Raw genomic sequence first — 18,758 nt, 5'->3', positions numbered from 1 at the left:
TTGGACAGGGAGAGTGACGTGCCCAAGGCTACTCAGCTGGGCAGCACTGGGGCTGAGCCGGGCTGGGCCCCCTCACGCCGCCTGCCTCGCCTTCCCTTTGCTGCACTGTGGCTCAGGCGGGGTGGCTGCAGAGGGGCCCGCTGCCTGGCAACCGTGACAGCTTAGGCCTAGCCTGGCTGCTGGTGAGGGGCTTCCTCTCCTGGAGTGGACCCCACTCTCTCCGCTCTAGGGCTGCAGGCCTGGTTCTTTTATTTTTATAAATAGGGTGAACACAGTTTGCAGACGGGAGACCCCCGTTCCCAGAGACTGGACTGGGCAGGAGGAAGTGGCCGCACTGGGTCCTGTGCCTGGCTCTCCGAAGTCCAGAATGTCCCCCGGGGTGACCGCAGACTCCTGTGGGGGCAGTGGCCCGTCTTCCTCCCATAGGCCAGATGCTTGATGGTGGCTGAGTGATCAGAACGGGACGTGCCTGCCACGTCGCTGCCTCCAGCCCTGTTCTCCGTCCTCACCTCGGCCTTCTGTGGGGAGTGTCCTCCTCACATGAGTGAGGAACAGGCCCCGGGTTGCCCAGCAGGGCCTGGTCCTGGGCCAGGCCGTGTGCTCTCTGGTGCAGGTCTTGGCTAAAGTGCCGGAACACTGTGGGCCACTCAAGCCGGGGGCTGGGGCAGGACAGCGGCGCCGCCTGGCTAGAGCCGGGAGCCATGCTCCGGTGGGCCCTGGGCCACCCTTGGCGTGTCCTCCTGTGTCGTGGCTGGCAGCAGGGATTGCTGCTGCCTCCTGGTCCCAGGCTGCAGGTTTTCGGCCGACGCAGAGGCCTGGCTGCCCAGTGGTTTGGCACCCCCGGCGGGGATGCGGACCTAGCGCAGGAAGGATCTCCTCCCGGTGCGGAAGAAGGATTCTATCTGCTCCAGTGACCGGCCCTTGGTCTCGGGCACGCAGCAGCCCGTGAACACCAGGTTCACCAAGCAGATGGCCGCAAAGAAGAAGAAAGGCACCTGGAGACCAAAGGCGTTCTGGGGGTGCAGAGGAGGGTGCTGGGTCACACAGAGGAAGCCCCAGGGACCTCCCACCCCAGGATGCGCTCGTGGGCCCTGCTGGCATCAGCCAGATGTGTGGGGACCTCCGCCTGGTCCTTGCCCTGCCAAGATACCTCCCAGGGCTCCCCACTGCCTCCAGGACAAAACCCGAGCGTTTTGGCGTGGCCTCTGGGGCCTTGACTTTTGTCTGGGGCTGGCTTAGGACTTCCTGCCTGCCTGGCAGCCAGGGCCACAGCCGCATCACGGGCACCACCTCCGCCCTGGTGCTCAGCACTCCAGCCCGGGGGAGGCTGCCACCGTGGGCTGGCCAGGCATGCTGTTCTGGGCCACCGCGGGCGGACTTAGCACTCTGGACACTCTGCCCTCCCCCACCTAGCCTGCCCTGACCACTGAGTGGACCAGGCCGGGCACTGGCCCAAGCGGCTCGATTCGTTCTGCCTTGTGGGAACCTGTGGCTGGGACTCAGGTTCTGGCTGGTCTCAGGCCTGCTGGTTTGAACCGGGGTGTGTGGGGGTGGGGGTGGGGGTGGGTAGTGTGCCTGTGTGCCCTAGGGCGAGCCACTGCGACCAGCGCCCGGGACTGCGAGGGAGATGGGGCACGTCGGGTGTGGCTCATTGGGCTCCCGGCAGGGGCCTGGGCGGTGTCCTGCCTGGCCTGGGAGATGACCTGACTTCTCAGGGCAGTTCCCCAGGCTCCTTCCTGTTTCTTGTAAAGAGGAGCCTTTGCCGGGTTGTCACTTGACTGCTTTTGGCCTCCGCATTGAGGGGTGTGTGCTCATCAAACCCTGTGAGGGACCGATGGCCTGAGAGACAAGTCCTCAGCACAGCCCCTGGCCCGAGCAGGGGCCCCTGACTGGCTGCAGAGGGCCTCAGGGTCCCCAGGGCTGAGACTCACCACCACCAGCAGGAAGGACTTGGTGAGGACGAAGGCGGTGAGCCAGCTGACCAGCACGCAGAGCCCCGAGGCCACGCCGCGGGCACGCAGGGGCAGGATCTCAGACATGAGCAGCCAGGTGATGGGCCCCCAGCCCATGGCGTAGCCTGCCAGGGCGGGAAGGGCAGGCTCAGGCCCCATGTGTGGCTGGGGGAGGCCTCTCTCCAGCCACCCCCGTGCACATCACCCACACCTCGGGCCACGGCCACACCTACCCATGATGAAGAGCATGGTGGCCAGGAGGGGCACCAGGGTGAGGTAGTTGACAGGTGTGGCCAGGGGCTGCTCTGGGCCCCCGAGTGGCGCGTTCTCAAGGCCCATGGTGCTGTTGGGGGTCGGAGACCTCGGACCAAAGTGGACGTACAGCCCCAGCGTCAGGTTGGCAGCAAACATGACGGTTGCTGTGGACAGACCGGCGGCCCTCGTGGGGCCAGGACCCTGTGAGCTGGCTGCTGCTCTGGACGCTCCTGTCTGGTGGCCACCACACGGCTGGCCACGCAGCAGCTGAGGAGCGAGCGGGGGTGCTGGGGTGGGGCGCTCACCCGAGACGAAGAGCAGGACCTTGCGGCCGGCGAGGTCCATGGTGAGGGCAGCGATCAGCACAGACAGGAGCCTCACGGCCCCCACGATGGCAGCATCATCCTGCGGGGGCTTCAGGGAGGGGGGCGACCGGGGCTGAGACACCCTGCGGCTGCTTCTGTCCCCCCACCACACCCCACTCTGTCCCCAAGGCGCGGCAGGGTGCTCGGGCCCACAGCCCTGGTGGTCATGGCTCCTTTGGGGCACTGGGCTGCGAGCACCTGCCATGCGCCGGGCACTGTTCCTGCACACCTGCCCTGGCCCTCGGGGCCTCCCAGGCAGGGGCACATCTGTGCCCACCACTGTGCCCAGCTGGCACAGAATCCAGGAGTGACAACGACTTGTCGAACTGTGCTGTTTCTAATCTTCAGATCTCATCTGGCTCGGACCTCAGGACAGCCCTGTGGAGCCAGGCTGCTATCTCTGTCTTGCAGAGAAGAAAGCGGAAGTGACTTCTCATCAAGGGCAGAAGCCACAGGGGCTCTGAACCTGGGGTCCATGGTCCCAAGGGGTCTACATTTCTATAACCTGGTTTCCTTTGTGATCCTGTGTATTTTCTTTTAAAACATTTAAACTTGACTTAAAAGCATTCTGAGAATAGATGTGTGGTACAGATTTCAGATGTGCTGTCTCCCTGGCACGTGGCACAGGGCAGGTGCTCATTCAGGGTCGGGGGTTCCCTGTCCCCTGAGCTATCGCGAGCCCCGCTGGCATCTGCGGGGCACACTCACCAGCAGGACGGCAGTGCTGTCAAAGATGGGCTGCAGGTAGACCAGGATGGGGGTGATGCCCGTCAGCTGCTGCAGGAGGCGCATCAGCAAGGCGATGGCGACGGGCCGGTACACGTGGGGGTCCCGGGCCTCGGCCCACGACACTCGGCTGCTCTGGAAACACGAGGCTGCTGCTGAGGTGGCTTTGCCATCCTCTGTGGCAGGTGCCACCCTCCCTGAACTGCCTGGGGCTAGGCGAGAGGCCCCCTCCTTCCCTCCTCCACGAAAGAACCAGCCCACGAGGCAGCCAGGCTCTGGGGACAGGCCGCCCACCCCTAGCCCCAGGCTCTCGCGGGAACTATTGTCCTTGTTTTCCAGGAAGAGCAACCAAGGCTCAGAAAGGCCTCGTGACGGGCCAGGGCCACACGGGGCTGGGTGCTGCGGCCAGCCTGCCAGCCTGGGTGCCCTGCCCCTCCCGCACCTGTCTCCGGATGTTGTCCTGGATCTGCTCGAACTCCCACTGGACGTCGGCGTCGGCCCCGCGCAGCCAGGCCAGCGCCTGCAGCGCCTCCTCGTCCTTGCCCCGCGAGAGCAGGAAGCGCGGGGAGTTGGGCATGACGCTGAGCAGCAGGATCATGGTGAGCACCGGGGCCTCTCCGGCCACAGCTAGCCAGCGCCACGGCAGCAGGAGGCCTGGGGGAGGAGGGGCCAGGTCCAGGCCAGGCAGAGCCCCTCCCTCTGGAGCCCTGAGTAACTTCATCTGTCCTTCAAGGTCTAGCCCAGGGACTACCCCTACAGGAAGCCTACGCAGATTGCCCCAGGTCTCCGTGATCTGGGGGGCGGGGGCAGGGGTGTGTGTGCAGGGATTGCCCAGTCCCTGGCACACAGTGGAAGGTCCTTGGAGGGTCTCAAGGGCCATGGCAGGGTGGGGGGCATAGGCCGAGCAGGCAAGGCCCTGGGCCTCGATCCCCAAAGCCGACCCCACCTCCACCAGAGCAGCTGCTCTCTGATCTCTGTTCTGTGTGGACTTCCCATCCGAGATTGTTTGACCAGAGCGCTGGGCTGTTGGAAGGTGGTCTGATGAGTGCGGGTCTGGAGAAGCCCTCAGCGCCCAGTTAGGGATTGGGCCTGTCACTACAGGGGGACAGGGAATTGCCTGGAGGTGCACAGGGGGTGGCTGGGTGGAGCCAGGAAGCCAGGCCCCCAGCCCGGGTCTGCAGGGCGTGTTTGTTCCCTTCCACAGCATCTGCTCAGGGCCCCGCACACAGGAGGTGCAGGGTGATACTTGCCAAGGGCGTAGAGGGACAGGGATCCGAACACTGCCATGAGCTGGGGCGTGGCCCCCAGGGCCCCACGAACGCCTGGGGGAGCAATCTCAGACACGTAGACCTGTAAGACACCCGCCCCCAGGCTTTGGTGGGAATGCAGGATCCTGGGCCTGGCCGAGGTGGGAGGGGGGCCCCTGTGAACCGTGGCTCGTGGGGCTTCTGGTGGGGGTCTGTCCTGATCATGACTCGCTGCATGATCTTGGGCAGCCTGCCTGACCTCCCTGTGGCCTCAATTTCCCTAATCGTAAAGTGAGCAGAAGCGCTCAGCTCTGAGACGGTAGCACGGGGCTGCCAGGTGAATCGCTGTCCCTGCTGGCCGGGCCAGCTGGCTGGGCATGTGCGGAGCCCTGGATGAGATAAGGCCTGCGGGGGTGTGGCACGGGCAGGGGCTTCCCCTTTCCTACCCATTGCTCAATGAGGGTTTTCTCCAATTGAGCAATGCATCTTCCCATGGCCAAGAAATGGAGTAGAAAGTTTGGAAAGTCCAGAGTGGGGGCGGCTGGGGATATGGGGACAATATCCCCAAAAGTAGGTGTCTGGGTAAGGGTGAGCCAAGGCTCCCAAGGCAGCTGCAGTGAAGGCAGACATTCTCATGACAGAGCATGGGGACCAGGAGGCCTTGGCCAAACGGCGGCTCAGCACCTATACCGAGGCAGTGGGGCCCGGCTGGGAAGTCCTGGCCTTACCGGGATGCAGGCGGCTGTGAGCCCCCCAGCGAAGCCCGTCAGCATCCTCCCCAGCAGCAGCATCCAGAGGCCATGGGCACCTGCCATGAGCGCGTAGCCGGCTGCCGAGGGCACAGCGGAGAACATGATGCTGAGCTTGCGGCCCAGGAGGTCGTTGAGCACCATGGCACTGAGGCCCCCAGCAGCCGCTCCCAAGGTGAACACAGACTGTGGAGACAAGGGGGTGCTCAGACACATCCCCCCAATAGGCACCCCATCTCCCATTAGCACCTAGAGACAACTTCTTTCCCAGGCCCGCCCCAGGAGCCTTCCAGGACTCTGGCCTCCTGCCTCCCGAGGTATAAAAGCAGTGTCTGGACAATCATCTGTTAGGGACGTCACAACGGGAAGTCCTGCTCTAGGAAGGAGGTGGCACCACGTGTCCACAGTGGTTCTGTCCAGCTTGATGTTTAAGTGTCTACTAATTTAATACGAGAGAGGAGAATTCAGGACTTGAAGGCCCTGAGACTTTAAGATTTGAAGAGTGAGGTGGCCAGGACCCAGTCTGGACTCTGCTGCTAGTGGGAGTTGGGCACATTGCGCAGCCTGTCCGAGCCTCAGTTTCCTCAGCTGTATTATGGGGAGGGTGATAGCTCCTACCTCGTGGGGCTTGGCCCTGGGAGTCCCTGAGCTCCCGTGTAGTGCCCAGCACCCACCTGGCACATACTAAGTGCTCAGTAAAGCTTGGGTACTGTCTTAGCTACTACGCTGGAATTCTAAATTTGAGTTTGAAATTCTAGAATCTGTGCCTCTTGGGGTTTTCCTCTCCGCTAGCGCACAATCTGTCCTGGGACAGTCCTCTTCCCAGTGGCACTGATGCCCTGCCCCCTGCATCCAGGGAGGTGTCTGCGCTGCCCGCTGTGGCAGCCGGCTGTGGGTACAGGGACCTGGTAGAGACCTTGAAGGATGCCGCCCCACGTGCTGCTTCCCACGCCTTCTCCACTGGCTTTCACTTCCTCATCAAAGCAATCTGGCCTCACCCCACGCCCCACGCCCTTGGCAGCCTGGGGTGGGTGGGGGAAGGGGTGCCAGGGCCCTGCAGGGGGCGTCCCAGAGCAGAGCTTTTGGGAGGTCCCTAGCTAGGGACAGAGGTCAGTGGGTCCCAGCTCCCCCAGCCTCCTCCAGCTCAGAGCATGGTCCTTACCCCAAACCAGGATGCCTGGCTTTTGGTGAGATGCAGGTCCGGATCCAAGGAGTGCTCCAGGGCTGGGATGACAGGGGACGTGTAGACCAGGGCATACCCAAAGCTGAAATTGCCCAGCACGGCGGCGAAGGTGGCCAGGAACACCCTTTTGTTCTGCAGGGACCTGGTGAGGATGGTGGACAGAAGGACCAGGATCTGAGTCCCTCCGGTAACTGCTGCCTTTCCTGAGCCCAGTGGCCACCCACCTCAGTGGGTAGCACTGGGGACCAGGGCCATTCTGATTGGTGCCCCCCACCCTGGGGGCCTGAGCACCAGCTATTGGGGAGATTCCCAGGGCTTTAACCTACGGCTGTGGCCGAGACACTGGTGCTGGAGCCCTTTTCTCCAGAAGAGGCAGCTTGGGTTCTGCCTCCCGCTGGGCTGCTGAAGGCTTGCTGTGTGACCTCAGGCAAGCCCCTCACCCTCTCTGGGCCTCAGTTTTCTATTCTGTGCTAGCTGGGGGATAGGCCCTGTGCTCCCTTGGATCGTCCCTTCCCTAAGGGGTACCAATTCCTTAAATAGGACTAGAGTGTCTGGGGCAGGAGGAACCTTGGCGGCCACTCACTGAAGGTCAGAGGAGACCCAGGACCGGACCGCTGGAGGAGACCAGGGCCATCCCAGCCCCCATCCACAGCTCCCAAGCCCGGCGACTCTCACCCGACTCGCGCCCTCTCCCCCGGCGACGGGGGCGGCTTCTCGGGGAAGGTGTCATAGTCCAGGCCCTCGGCTCCCAGCAGGGGCTCCTGCATGGCCGGCTGTCCGCGGCGAGGAGCAGGCGCAGGCGGCAGCGGCGCCGAGCATCCGCCCAGCCCGCAGCGGGCCCGGACCGGCGAGGCTCCGCCCCTCGGCCGCGATTGGCTGCGGGGCGGCCCTGCAGAGCCGCGCCCGCCAATGGGGCGGCCGCTCGCCGTGCGGATGCTGGGATGCGGCTTCCCGGGCGCGGCCGCCGCGTGCGCCCCGGGCCGCGTCTGCGGTGGGCCCGGCGGGGCAGAGGCCTCGCGGGCTGCGCGACCACGGTGACCCCCTCGGAGGAGGAGGAAGCGCGAGCGCAGAGGGGAAGCGGCTGGCCAAGGTGGCGCCGCGAGCCTTTGTCCCGCGCGCCTACTCCCTCCCTCCCCGCCACGGCGCGCCCCGGGCCCCGCGCCCCTCGGGCCGGGTGGGTCGGGGGCGCCCCGGGGCGGGGCGGCGGGGAGTGGCGGGCGGTGCAGTTACGGCAGGATACGCATCCCCCACCCGGCCCTCGCTTCTGACTGTGGAGGAAACTCGGGCTTGTTGCAAACTCCAGGTGCTAAGATAAAATTAAAATATAAGGAAAACAGAAATTGAACATTCCCGGGAAGCTCCTCCTCAAAACAGTGGCACAACGGTCCGTTCTCCCCTTGGGGTTTCTCAGGAAGAGGCTGAGTCGCCCCGTTCTGCTGGAGGGATGTGGCCGTGTAGTTTTAAACTGATCCTTTTTTTTTTTTTTTTTTTTTTTTGAGACAGAGTCTCACTTTGTTGCCCGGGCTAGAGTGAGTGCCATGGCGTCAGCCTAGCTCACAGCAACCTCAAACTCCTGGGCTCAAGCGATCCTACTGCCTCAGCCTCCCGAGTAGCTGGGACTACAGGCGTGCGCCACCATGCCCGGCTAATTTTTTCTATATATATTTTAGTTGTCCATATAATTTCTTTCTATTTTAGTAGAGACGGGGTCTCGCTCTTGCTCAGGCTGGTCTCGAACTCCTGACCTTGAGCGATCCACCCGCCTCGGCCTCCCAGAGTGCTAGGATTACAGGCGTGAGCCACCGCGCCCGGCCTAAACTGATCCTTTGTTGTTGAATATTTGGGCCATTTCCAAATTTTAGCTGTTATAAAGTAGTAAACCATTTTTATAAAGTTATATTCCCTTTTATTTTAGTTGAAATACAACCCTAGTAGAACAGCGGAGGAAATGGAGACGGGAAGCCACGTCCATCCCGGTCAGCCTAAGGCAGCCCGCAGTTCGGTCTCCCGGGGTCTGCCCTGCTCCTTGCCGCGGGCTGGGCCCGTGCACGCTGTGGGACCAGCTTACCTTACAGTTGAGCGTTTTCCTGCCCTGGAGAGCCGGCGCTGGACTCAGGCACACCCAGTAAATGGTGATAATGTTGCACAGGCCTCCTAACCATGTTTTAAAACTGAGGTAGGACAAATCTTAAACGTACAGCGCCGTGAGTCGCCCTTTGTGGGCACCCTGTAATCGCTGCCCAGACCCAGAAAGAGATTTCCATCACCCAGGAAGTCCCGGGCGCCCCTCCCCGGCCTGCCCCCCTCCCCAGGTCTCACTACTATGATTTCTGCTTTTGTGGGTTAGGTTTCCTTCTCTTGCACTTCATATAACGGAAGCATACTCTTTTGTTTCTGGTCTTTTTATAAAACATATTTTTTCTTTTAAAATCAACTTTATAGGCTGGGCATGGTGGCGTGTGCCTGTAGTGCCAGCACTTTGGGAGGCTGAGGCAGGAGGAGCCCTAGAGCCCAGGAGTTGCAGGCTGCCAGTGAGCTATGATTGCACCACTGCTCTCCAGCCTGGGTGACAGAGCAAGACTCTTGTGTCTAAAAAATAAAATAAAATAAAAATAGGTTTATTAAGGTATAATTTGTATACAGTAAAAGGAACCCACTTCAAGTGTACAAGTTGATGAGCTGTGACAACTATATAACCCAGAGCACCCTTCCATCAAGATATAGAACAGTTCCATCCTTCTAGAAGATTCCTTTGTGCCTCTCTGAGGTCAATCTCCCTTACCCCCTCCCCAGGAAACTGCTGGTCTGCTTTCTGTGACTGCAGATTAGCTCGGCCCTCCCTAGAGTTCCCTACAAAGAGAACCATATATTAAGTGCTCTTTTTTGTCTGCCTTCTTTGATCAGCATGTTCGTGAGTTTTGACCCTTTGCATTGCTGCATGGTATCACGTGGTGTGGATGTACCAGTTTGTGCACCCTTGGACGGACAGTCGGGCTACTTCCAGTTTTTGACTAAAAGAGTAAAGCTGGTATGAATCTTCTTATGCATAGCCCTGTTTTAGCGGCTCTTTACGGTTCTACTAAGTGGACGAGCCTGAATTTGCTAACGAATCTTCTGTCGAGGGCATTAAGGCTGTTTCAAACAGTAGGGGCAGAAAAGGTGTGACCGTTTTCCTGACCCCCCCATCAGGGTCACGGCCGACACCCCTATAACAAAAGACAGGTTCACACGAGAAAAGCATGGGTTTATGTAATTAAAGTGTTACGTGACACGGGAGCCTGAAGGCCCGAGGACCCAGGGGGAGCTGTCTGTCCTCGTGCTCTGGTTCCACGAGGACTGGGCAGCCCTGTAGGATGTGGCTGGACAGCGGGGAGGACCTGACGGTAGGAGACCGAGGGCACCAGCAGGCCTGTCTGTGCAGAACCTCCTTGGCCTCTCTGTGAGCGTCCTGCCTCCCGGGGCTGGGGCAGGCCCCTCTGCATGGGGGGTCTGTGTGTGACCCACAGTCAGACAAGGTAGGTCAGAGGACTTCTTTATGGCCAGCTCCTACACAGAGAGGCAGAGGGTTAGAGTCCCATTTCTAGGTTTTACAGCCAGCTTTGGGGGAGAGGGATTCTGCTTTCTACGACTTGATTTTGGGGGAAAGAGAGGTGGGAGATGGGGGGACAGGAGCAGAGCAGAGAGACGTGGGCTTCCCAGGCCTCCAGCCTCCTTAGCTTCAGAGGACTCAGTGTCACAAAGCGCCCTTCTGGGCCCCAGTGAAACATTTTTGCTCTTAAAATTAACATGATGAGCATCTTTGTCTTTAAAGGATAATTTCCTTCTGCAGGGTTTTTTGTGTTCTCTAAAGCCTGTTATAAGCCTCTCTTGGGTGGGCTCCCCACCTTCTCTCTGCCCACTGTCTCCTGGGCCTGTCCCAGACAGGCTGCTTGGGGACCTGGCCTCAGAGGGGTGAATGGGGACCCTCCTCCCCTCCACGGCACCGGTGCGCAGGGGGTGTCTGGAAGCCCAGGCTGACTTGATCCAGAGCCCGCACCCCTTCTGTGGCATCTCTTCCCCCAGGAGGGAAGTCTCATTTCAGAGCAGCAGAAAGAGAGCTCGTTTGGGGACCCTGGCTCTGCCCTGTGGCCTGGGACAGCTGCTGCCCTTCCCTCTCACCTGGACACACCCATAGCTGGGGTGACGTTGTGGCTCCTGGCTGGGGCCCTCCCTCTCTGTCACCCCGGCTCAGCCCCTCCCTGAGGGCGGCCACAGGTGAAGAACAGGAATTGATAGCAGGAAAATGTGTGCTCTCTTTGATTCTAACTGATGCTATTCGCTTCTGTGACTATGCTTGCTTTTAGTTGTTTAATAAATATAGTTAATCAGAATGAAAAACAGAGATAAGAGCAAAGGTAACTCCATGATAGGCTAGGCTTCCTGGATGTGAGAAGCCTAGTCCTGCTTCTGTATATATGGCTTGCTGGCTTGGTGCTTAGCGTAAGTGGAGCCATGGCAGGCTTCACTAAAGTAAAGGAAAACAAAGCCCCGGGGAGGTAACTGCAAGTTGCTTTCTGATAAAGGGCTGGAGAATCCAGGTGCCCTCCAACCAACTAAGTAGATAAGAAGAGCAAGACATGATCAGCGCATGAACGGCTTGTGCAGGGCGTGTGTTCCCAGTATCGCTTGTAACCAAAAACTAGAAGGTGTGCAACAACAGCCCCCCTCCCCGTCGGAGACCCTCCTCTTCCCCTGGATGACGTTAACTACAACTGGCGCCAGAGCGAAAAGCCCGAAACTTAGAGTCAACAAACCTGAAGCCAATGCGATCAGCCACTTCTAAACAAAAGGAACAAATAAACTGAAGGGGGATAAAGTGCAGACTAGTGTGTCGTGTGCAGACTAACGTGTTGTGTGCAGAATAACATGTCGTGTGAAAACTAGCATACAGAAAAGTATAAAAGCCTAATCTTTACCCCAGGGTGGGGTCCTAGTTCCTGTAGAGGCCACTGCGTTGGTGCTCTGGAATTTAGACCCTGGCCCGGGGCTAGCTAATAAACTCCTTTGCCTTTTTGCAGCCTCAGTGACTCTGCCTCTCTGTTCCTGGGGCCAAGGGGAACCAGATCTAACACAGGGAGGTGGGTTCCGTAGAGGAACGACAAGTGGATCCACTCAGGCTGCGGCTCCCTGTGCCTGTCGCTGGGAGTGCGGCCGTGGAGGGGCAGGCCCTGCAGAGGACGTGGGCCCATGGCTGGAAGATAAGCGGGCCTTGCACACCCAGCTGGGCAAGAGGGAGAAGCCTGGGGCTGCAGCCTGGGGCCAGGATCCCGGGAGGGCCGGGCAGAGACCATCCCCGGTCCTGGATCGCCCCCATCCCTGGCTGGTCCAGGAAACTGGATCTTAGCAAACGACCTGGTCTGAACTCTGCCCATGTGCAGGGAAGCTGCTTGCTGTGTGCTGGGCCTCAGGCTGCCCTGTGGCCTCGGCCAACCTCCAGGGCTTCTCGGGAGCCACTCTGCCTGCTGGGCCCCACCTCCTCACCTGTGAGGTGCACGTAGCCTGGTGCCCACCTCGTGGCTCCCTGCAGCTCCTGCCGCCTCACGGAGGTCCTGCAGACCAGTCTGACAGCTCCCGAGTGCTGGAAAACAGGCCAAGCTGTCCGAGGGGCACAGTAGGGCCGAACCTGACTTTCCAGCCCCAGGTATCTCTAGGGGGAAGGTGAGGAGGTGAGGAGTGAGTGCCAGGGGATGGTTATGTCATGTGATCCTTAACTTCCCCTGTGGTCTTCGTCACCCCCATTTTACAAAGGAGAAAACCGAGTCTTGGGGCCACTGCCCACGGTCACTTCTGGGGCACCTCATGGCCCCCGGCTCTGGCCTGTGCCCCCCGTCAGGTCCTCCCCAGGGCGTGGGACGGGAGGGGCAGGCAGAGGGTGGGCAGGTGGGGCCCTTCGCAGAGGGGGCCCTGCCCTCCGCCTCCTCCTTCCTACAGATGGGCCGCCCAGGGCCCCCCGAGGAGAAGGTTTCTGCCACGCAGCTGTCCAGTGTCCCCGACGCCCGCAGAGATGGCCATGGTGATGCCCTCCCTGGCCCTGAAGACTCGGACATGGTGCCCTCCGTGGCCCTGGCTGTGGCCCTAGTTCTGCTGTTCCTCGTGCTCTCGGCCTGGCTGGTGTGGCCCCACCCAGGCCCCTGCTAATGTGGGTTCCAGGGCATGGAGGGGGCATCCCCGAATGGGCCTGGCAGAGTCGGAGAGGCAAGCAGAGTGACACCAGGGACCTCAGGGCGTCGGGGCCTCCCAGCCACACTGAGCAGAATGAAACAGCAGCCCAGGCAGGACCCCAGCGCCCCCCGCCACCGCCGGAGCCCCAGGTGGGCACCGCACTCTGCCCTCCGTGCAGAGCCTCACTCCCCGGCCTCGGGCGGGGGTTTCAGGCAGGTGGGGCTCGAGTCCACCTGCTCTCCCGGCTTGCCGCAGGGTGCTGGCCGCGCCCCCATCTTTCAAGGCCCTCCTGGTGGGTGAGCTGCTCCCCCAGGCGGGCCGCGCGTGGCTGTGCCCCTGTGCACGAGCGCCTTTTCCGCTCAGCATCTCGGGTCCCCAGTGATCAAATGAGGGCGGCAGGACCTGCGTCCGGGCACCGCCGGAAGGGCGACCGGGGGCGGGCACTCTGTGGCCATCTCTGCAGCAGGCGCTGCCCTGCCCCGTCTCCAGGGACCCAGGAGACGCGGGGCCAGCGGGCGAGGCAGAGGCAGGACGCGCGGGCCTTGGGCGCCATCTGGTGGCTGCAACCAGGATTGCACCGTCTGCTACGCCGTCCCCAGGGGGTGGCCCCGGCTTTTTATATTTTAATGTGGAAAACTTTGAGATTGTGGATAAGCACAAATCTCATTCCCAGAGAAAGCTGAGTTTAACATTTGCTATTTATCTTCTTTCTCCATAGTCTCCTTACCAAAAAACAAAACAAAACAGAACAAAAATAAAGAAACCCTAAGGGGGAGGGGACTTTTGAGTTCTCATGGTCTCTCTCTGCCTAGGGACGTCGGTGCCCTCCTGTCTCTGCCTCCACAACGAAGACCTTCACGTTGGGACCCGCAGGCTCCGAGGCCTCTGCACTAGGGAGGAGCCCTGCTGCGTGCCGGGCCTGCGGGGGCAGGGCGGACAGGACCCCGGAGCAGCTGGGGTCTGGTGGGGAAGCAGGAAGGGCGGCTGGTTGCAGGGTGCTGAGGCCCGCCTGCGGGAGGGGCAGGTGGGCTCTGGGGTGAAGGCGGGGGTGGGGTGGGGTGGGGGGCAGGCACAGGGTCCCAGGTGCAGGAACAGACCGTGGGGAGCTCAGAGGCTGGCTTTGTGCTGTCCTCCTCCAGCTGCCAGCCACCCCTGGGGGAACTGAAGGCCTCTGCAGTCCCCCAGAAGCAGCCATGGGGAAGGAGTGTGCAGTGGCAAAGCCACCTGCGTCCAGGTTCCCAAAGCATGCTTCGTCCATCCCAGGGTCTGGGACTGGGGTCCTTCTCTCTCCTCCACCTTCCTGAAGCCAAAGTCCAAGCCTGGGTGTCCACGCTGGGGCAGCCTGGGGGCCGCGAACCCCCTCTGCCCCGTCTGCAGCTGGACTTTAGTCGAGTGCCTTGCTGCCGTCTGCCCTGGGGGAGGCAAGCTGGGAATGCGGGCCTTAGAGACACTCTGGGGGACAGGGAGATCGAGGTGCAGCCCGGAGCTTGGGGAACCTCCTGACGCAGCCGGGATGAGCATTTCAGGGGCAAGGCCTGGTGGCTAGACCACGTCGTGGTCAGCAGGGCAGGGCATGGTGGTGGCCTCAGCCTCCTGGCTCACCTGACCGTCCTGCCCTCCACTGCCTCCCTCCCCAGGGGCCCGCCTGTGGGGAGCTCCAGGCAGCAAGGGTGGCCCCACCACCCCTGGCCTTCTGCCCTGGGCTCTTCTCGGGGCTCTTCCGCCCACCCCCGCCCTGTTGCACGAGGAGGGAGGCCCCAGCTCCCCGCTCCATTTCCCTTGGTGTGTCTTGTCAAATGGAGACCCCGTGGTCCGGCTTCTGAGGCCGAGGGGGTGGTCTTTTAGCCAGAGTGGGCTGGCTGGACTGGGGGCTGCCCAAAACCCCACGCCCCTGCCTCTCTTCCCACCATCTCAGCCTCAGCCTCCTTCCTCCCTAGTGCAGAGGCCACATCCGAAAGTTCCAGGCGTTTACACCCTGCGAGCCTTGGGGGTTGCGGAGAAGCCCAGGAGCCAGTAAGGAGCGAGCGTCCTCCTGGGATCAGGGCGGCAGGAGGAGGCCTCGGCCCTGCCCGCGGGCCCAGTGCTAACGAGAAACGCAGGCGGCCAGGGCGTGCGTGTGCATGCTCCGCGTGTTTGCGTTTCTAACCAGTGTCCGTAGCAAGGCTGTGTGGTTTCCAGCTCATTCCATCCAGCCCAGCCCGTGTGGCTGCCTACGCCCCTGCTTCACCAGGAGGGCCTGCGGCAAGTGCAGACAGCTGCCAGCTTGGCCAGGACGGAATTGCATCTGCAAGGAAAATACTGCTGTGTAATTCAGTGACCCGTTTTATAAACACTGTGGTTCCACCCTGGGGGTGCTCCTCCAGGGGGTGCCTGGCAGCCAGAGCCCTGAGGTCCAGAACATACGTGCTTTTGGTGGGCTGGGCGTTGCAAAGGGTAACAAGATGGGCTGGGGGTGTGGGGGGCCAGCAGGACAGCCCTCGAGCTGGTTTGCAAAGAGCTGCTGAGATTAGGCGGTCCTCAGAGTGTGAGTATGTCCCTCTGGGTGTGTGTGTGTGCGCGTGTTCACGTGTACACGTGTTCTGCGTATGCGTGCGCCTGTAGCCTCTGTACAGGAGGCCGGGCAAAGGGTGAAACTGCGTCTTCCCCACCAGCCTGGCGCGGGCTGGGGGTGTTGGCAAGGCAAGGTCCAAGTTCCTCACGGGCAAAGCAGGCTTCTCGTCCTCCGGGGAAGAGACCCCAGGGGTTTCAGCCACTCCAGGTGCGTTAGGTGTGTCCTGTTCAGGGGCATGGAGAGGGAGCAGGAAAAGGCAGGGGTGAGGCTGATGCATCCTCTGTGCTGGCCCATCAACCACTGCTCGGGACGCTGCCCGCCTGCCCTGGGGTCCCGGCAGGGCAGTCCATGCCCGGGCTGGAGTCCTCACTGGGTGTCTGCCCTCCCAGAGCCTCCGTCTGCTCCTCTGTGAAATGGGGAGAGGTGAGCATGGAGCCTGGATGTCCAGTGTACTCACTGTGCCCTTGTCACCCTGACCTTCTGCTCTAACAGCCTTGGTTTGCGGATGAGGCCCTGAGGAGAGAGGGTGGCTGCCTGGGACAGGGACGCAGCTCTAATTCTGACCGCGTGAAGTGAGTTCCTTCCCCTCTGGGGCTTCCCAGCTGGCATAAAGGGAAGGGCTAGACCAGGTCCCCTGTCCTGGCCAGGTGCATGGTGACCTTGGGCCATGACCCTGGGGGTTCATGTCCCCCACACTCTGCTGTTGGGACTGACCAGGCCTGGGGAGACCGCGGGGAGCGAGGGGCTGGGACTACCATCCGTCCAGACGAGGCCCGCGCCCGCCCTGCCAGCCTGGCTTCTACGCCTCTTCCCAGGACAGCCAACACCCGCTCCGGGACTCCGCCAACTATTTGTGGGCCGCTAAGTAGCACGACAGCTGCTTTTCTTGCTAAAGTGTGACATTACATTTTTCTGGATGGCTGGACACTTCCTGGCCTGCAGCGTGCTCATTGCCAGTCCCACTGTCCTGCCATGCCCCAGTGTCCCTGCCTGTCCCCCACGTTGTCAGGGCCGGCTGGCGGCAGGGTCAGGCCGGCACACTCCTGCCCGTGCTCAGGCAGAGCCCAGGCTGAGCCCTCGGGCCTGTAGGCGGCCCAGGAAACTTCCCTGGGTTATTTTTGGCCCCAGGCTGGCCTTGGACTCCCCACCGGAAGCAATCGCTGGTTCTCATCCTGTTTTGCACGGTTCAGTCTGTCAAGATGCCCCCTCCCCGGAAGACCCCGGGGCACTTGGGCTGTGGGGAGGTGGGGCAGCTGCGGCGGTGGGTCCCAGGAGCAGACCTTTGGTGCTGCTGGTGAGGAAGAGGGACCCGGCGGCCAGGGCTGTTTACTTCTAGCTGCCACTGGCTGCTGGCTGCTCCTCTGTCCTCGTCACAGCAGTGGGGGTCCTCCTCTCCCATGTGCACAGCAGGAAACGGGCTCGGAGAGGTTCTGCAGTGGCCCGGTGGGGTCCCCCTGGCTCCGCACTCTGTTCCATGGGCTGCTACCTTCCCAGCCTGGAAGGGTTCCCCCCACTCAGCGGTGGGCAGGGCTGGGGGTCAGGGCCCGGGGGCCGGGGAGGGGCAAATTGGAGGCTGCCCCCAGGGTCTCCTCTCACCACTGGGGGACTGCTCAGTGGAGCAGAAGGTGAACCGACCATTTCCTTTTGAATGTCTGTGTTGCTGCGCTGTTCACCTGTGCTGGAAGTTGCCCAAGTGCAGCCCGGTGGGCTCAGGGACTGTGGGCAGCTGGGGGTCTGTGGGGGCTGCCCCGAGGGCTCCCATCCCGCTGCCGGGGTCTTGCGTGGGAGCACCACAGCAGCACATCTGGAGGCCATGTGCCCACATCTCCCAGACCTGCCATGAAACCGCTGGCCCTGGAGAAGCCTGCGGTGCCCTGCAGAGGGTGGTGGTCCTGGAGTTTGCACCCTGGCACTTAGACCCCGGCACCACTGCTCGGAACCACAGTGCCCTTCTGGACTTTGGGCTGGCTGAGCCTGCAGCAGGGACAGCTGTTGGCCCTTGTCCCAATTCTGGCCGCATCAGGTGGACTCTCCGCCCCTTGAGCTCCTCCTGGCTGCCCTGGCCAGAGCACCTGGAGACTGGGACGCAGTCGCCTGCCACACTGACCGAGGGCAGGGGTGCAGGGGAGGCCTGGGCGAGGGGGCGTGTGCATGGGGGGCCCGGGTATGCCTGGTCTGCTGGAGGCCCCCTTGTTCCTCGGCTGCCGTGTGGGAACCAAGGGGTGTTGGGTGTCTGCTCCTGCCCGCTTGGCTGTGCTTGCCAGAGCCCAGGGGTGTTGTGGGGACGACACCTGAGGACAAGCAGGGCCCCAGGCGTACGGGGGGCGTTTCTGGGGCTGGGTGGGTCCTGGGGCTTAGGGTTGTGCTTACCCTGGGCAGGCTGGGTTCTGCCTGGTGGGCTTTGGGGAGGGGACGAGGGACTCTTTCCATCTGGGCTGCTTGCCCAGGGCACCCCAACTCCTCCTGCACGCCTTCTGGGTGCCTGCTGGTCACAGGCAGGGGCAGCAGGAGGGGCCAGGCCACCAGTCCTGAGGGTGGGGGGCTTCAGACCCTGACCCCTCTGCCCACCCTCAGTGTCCACCACAAGGGGAGTTTCTGGAAGAGGGTTGGGGTGGGACTCTGGGAGTAGGGGAGTTTGGGCCATGTCTGAAGGTCTGCATTTCCCCATGTCCTGGGACTTCGCTCGTCTGCACACCCTGGACTGCCCCACCCGGGGTGGGGGGATCCCTGTCCGTGCAGAGCTGGTGCCCACCGCGATTTTCCCACCCACTCCCCTCCGGGAGCAGAGAGCTGCCTTGGCCATGCCCTTGCCCAGTCCCGGAGGATGAGCCACTCCGCATACAGCTGTGCGTGTCCAGATGCATGTGTGCAGTTTGTGTGTGAACGTGTGCCTATGTGCACCTGTGTGGCTGCACTTGAGTTTGCGTGTGCACACACAGGGCACACGTGCGCATGCGTGTTGCTGTGCTTTAACAAAGTCCAGCCCCTCTGAGCATGGCCCCGCCCCCAGCCCAGCACCAGGTGCTTCTCCAGTGCTTGCGCCCAGCTCTGGCGCTGGGGTGCAGGACAGGCCCTGCCAAGGAGCCAGCAGGAGACTCAAAAAATGAAAGCCACCAAGCCGCTAGCAGGTAGGCGAGGTGGAAGTGTGACAGGATACTGGGGGCACAGAGGAGCCAGGGCCAGAGGGCTTCCTGGAGGAGGTGAGGCCTAGGCCAGTGCTGACACCCTTGTGCCCGTGGAGGTGGGGTGAGGGGTTCAGCTGCCCCAGGAGGCGGGCGGCGGGCGGCGGGTGTTGGGGTGAGTGTGGGGTGTAAGCTGCATGTGTGGCCCAGCCTTGGGAGCTCAGCTCAGGGTGGCACCTGCAGATCCCAGGTGTCTCGTGTTCCTGTGCCCGCAGGCCCCGGTCTGGCCTGGCACAGGTATTTGTAATTATGTCTGAAATTTCAGGGGGAGAAGGCGGTGCCTGCCCTGCCCCTGTTCGAAGTCTTCATCTTGGAAGAATGTAGAATGTCTGAGAGCTCAGCCCACA

The 18,758-nt window shown here is 61.9% G+C and overlaps 1 protein-coding gene across 2 annotated transcripts; it reads right to left on the bottom strand.

Annotated features, from left to right (window-relative positions):
* Positions 1-265: 265 nt before the first annotated feature.
* Positions 266-7,432, bottom strand: SLC2A6 (solute carrier family 2 member 6). Of its 2 annotated transcripts, XM_069477067.1 has the most exons (10): positions 7,153-7,432; positions 6,457-6,619; positions 5,274-5,480; positions 4,549-4,648; positions 3,741-3,952; positions 3,281-3,433; positions 2,513-2,621; positions 2,186-2,371; positions 1,932-2,077; positions 266-1,013 (listed from the first exon to the last, which is right to left on the bottom strand). In XM_069477067.1, the coding sequence occupies exons 1-10, from the start codon at positions 7,242-7,244 to the stop codon at positions 858-860; spliced, it is 1,524 nt and encodes a 507-aa protein (XP_069333168.1). In that variant the 5' UTR covers positions 7,245-7,432; the 3' UTR covers positions 266-857. The 2 variants fall into 2 exon arrangements, with proteins under 2 accessions (XP_069333168.1, XP_069333170.1); XM_069477069.1 differs by lacking the exon at positions 2,186-2,371.
* Positions 7,433-18,758: the final 11,326 nt, after the last annotated feature.

This window comes from Eulemur rufifrons, chromosome 7 (assembly GCF_041146395.1).
Source record: "Eulemur rufifrons isolate Redbay chromosome 7, OSU_ERuf_1, whole genome shotgun sequence".
In the NCBI taxonomy this organism is placed as follows: domain Eukaryota; kingdom Metazoa; phylum Chordata; class Mammalia; order Primates; family Lemuridae; genus Eulemur; species Eulemur rufifrons.
Note: the sequence above shows the minus strand (reverse complement) of the source record. Positions and strands in the feature narration are given on the sequence as shown.

Excerpts from the sequence above, each read along its gene's own strand:
- SLC2A6 (XM_069477067.1), bottom strand. The coding sequence starts at position 7,244 with ATGCAGGAGCCCCTGCTGGGAGCCGAGGGCCTGGACTATGACACCTTC. Across the intron at positions 2,622-3,280 it reads ACAGCACTGCCGTCCTGCTG|CCCCCGCAGGATGATGCTGC; the intron begins GTGAGTGTGCCC and ends CCCTCCCTGAAG. Across the intron at positions 1,014-1,931 it reads AGTCCTTCCTGCTGGTGGTG|AACGCCTTTGGTCTCCAGGT; the intron begins GTGAGTCTCAGC and ends CTGCACCCCCAG.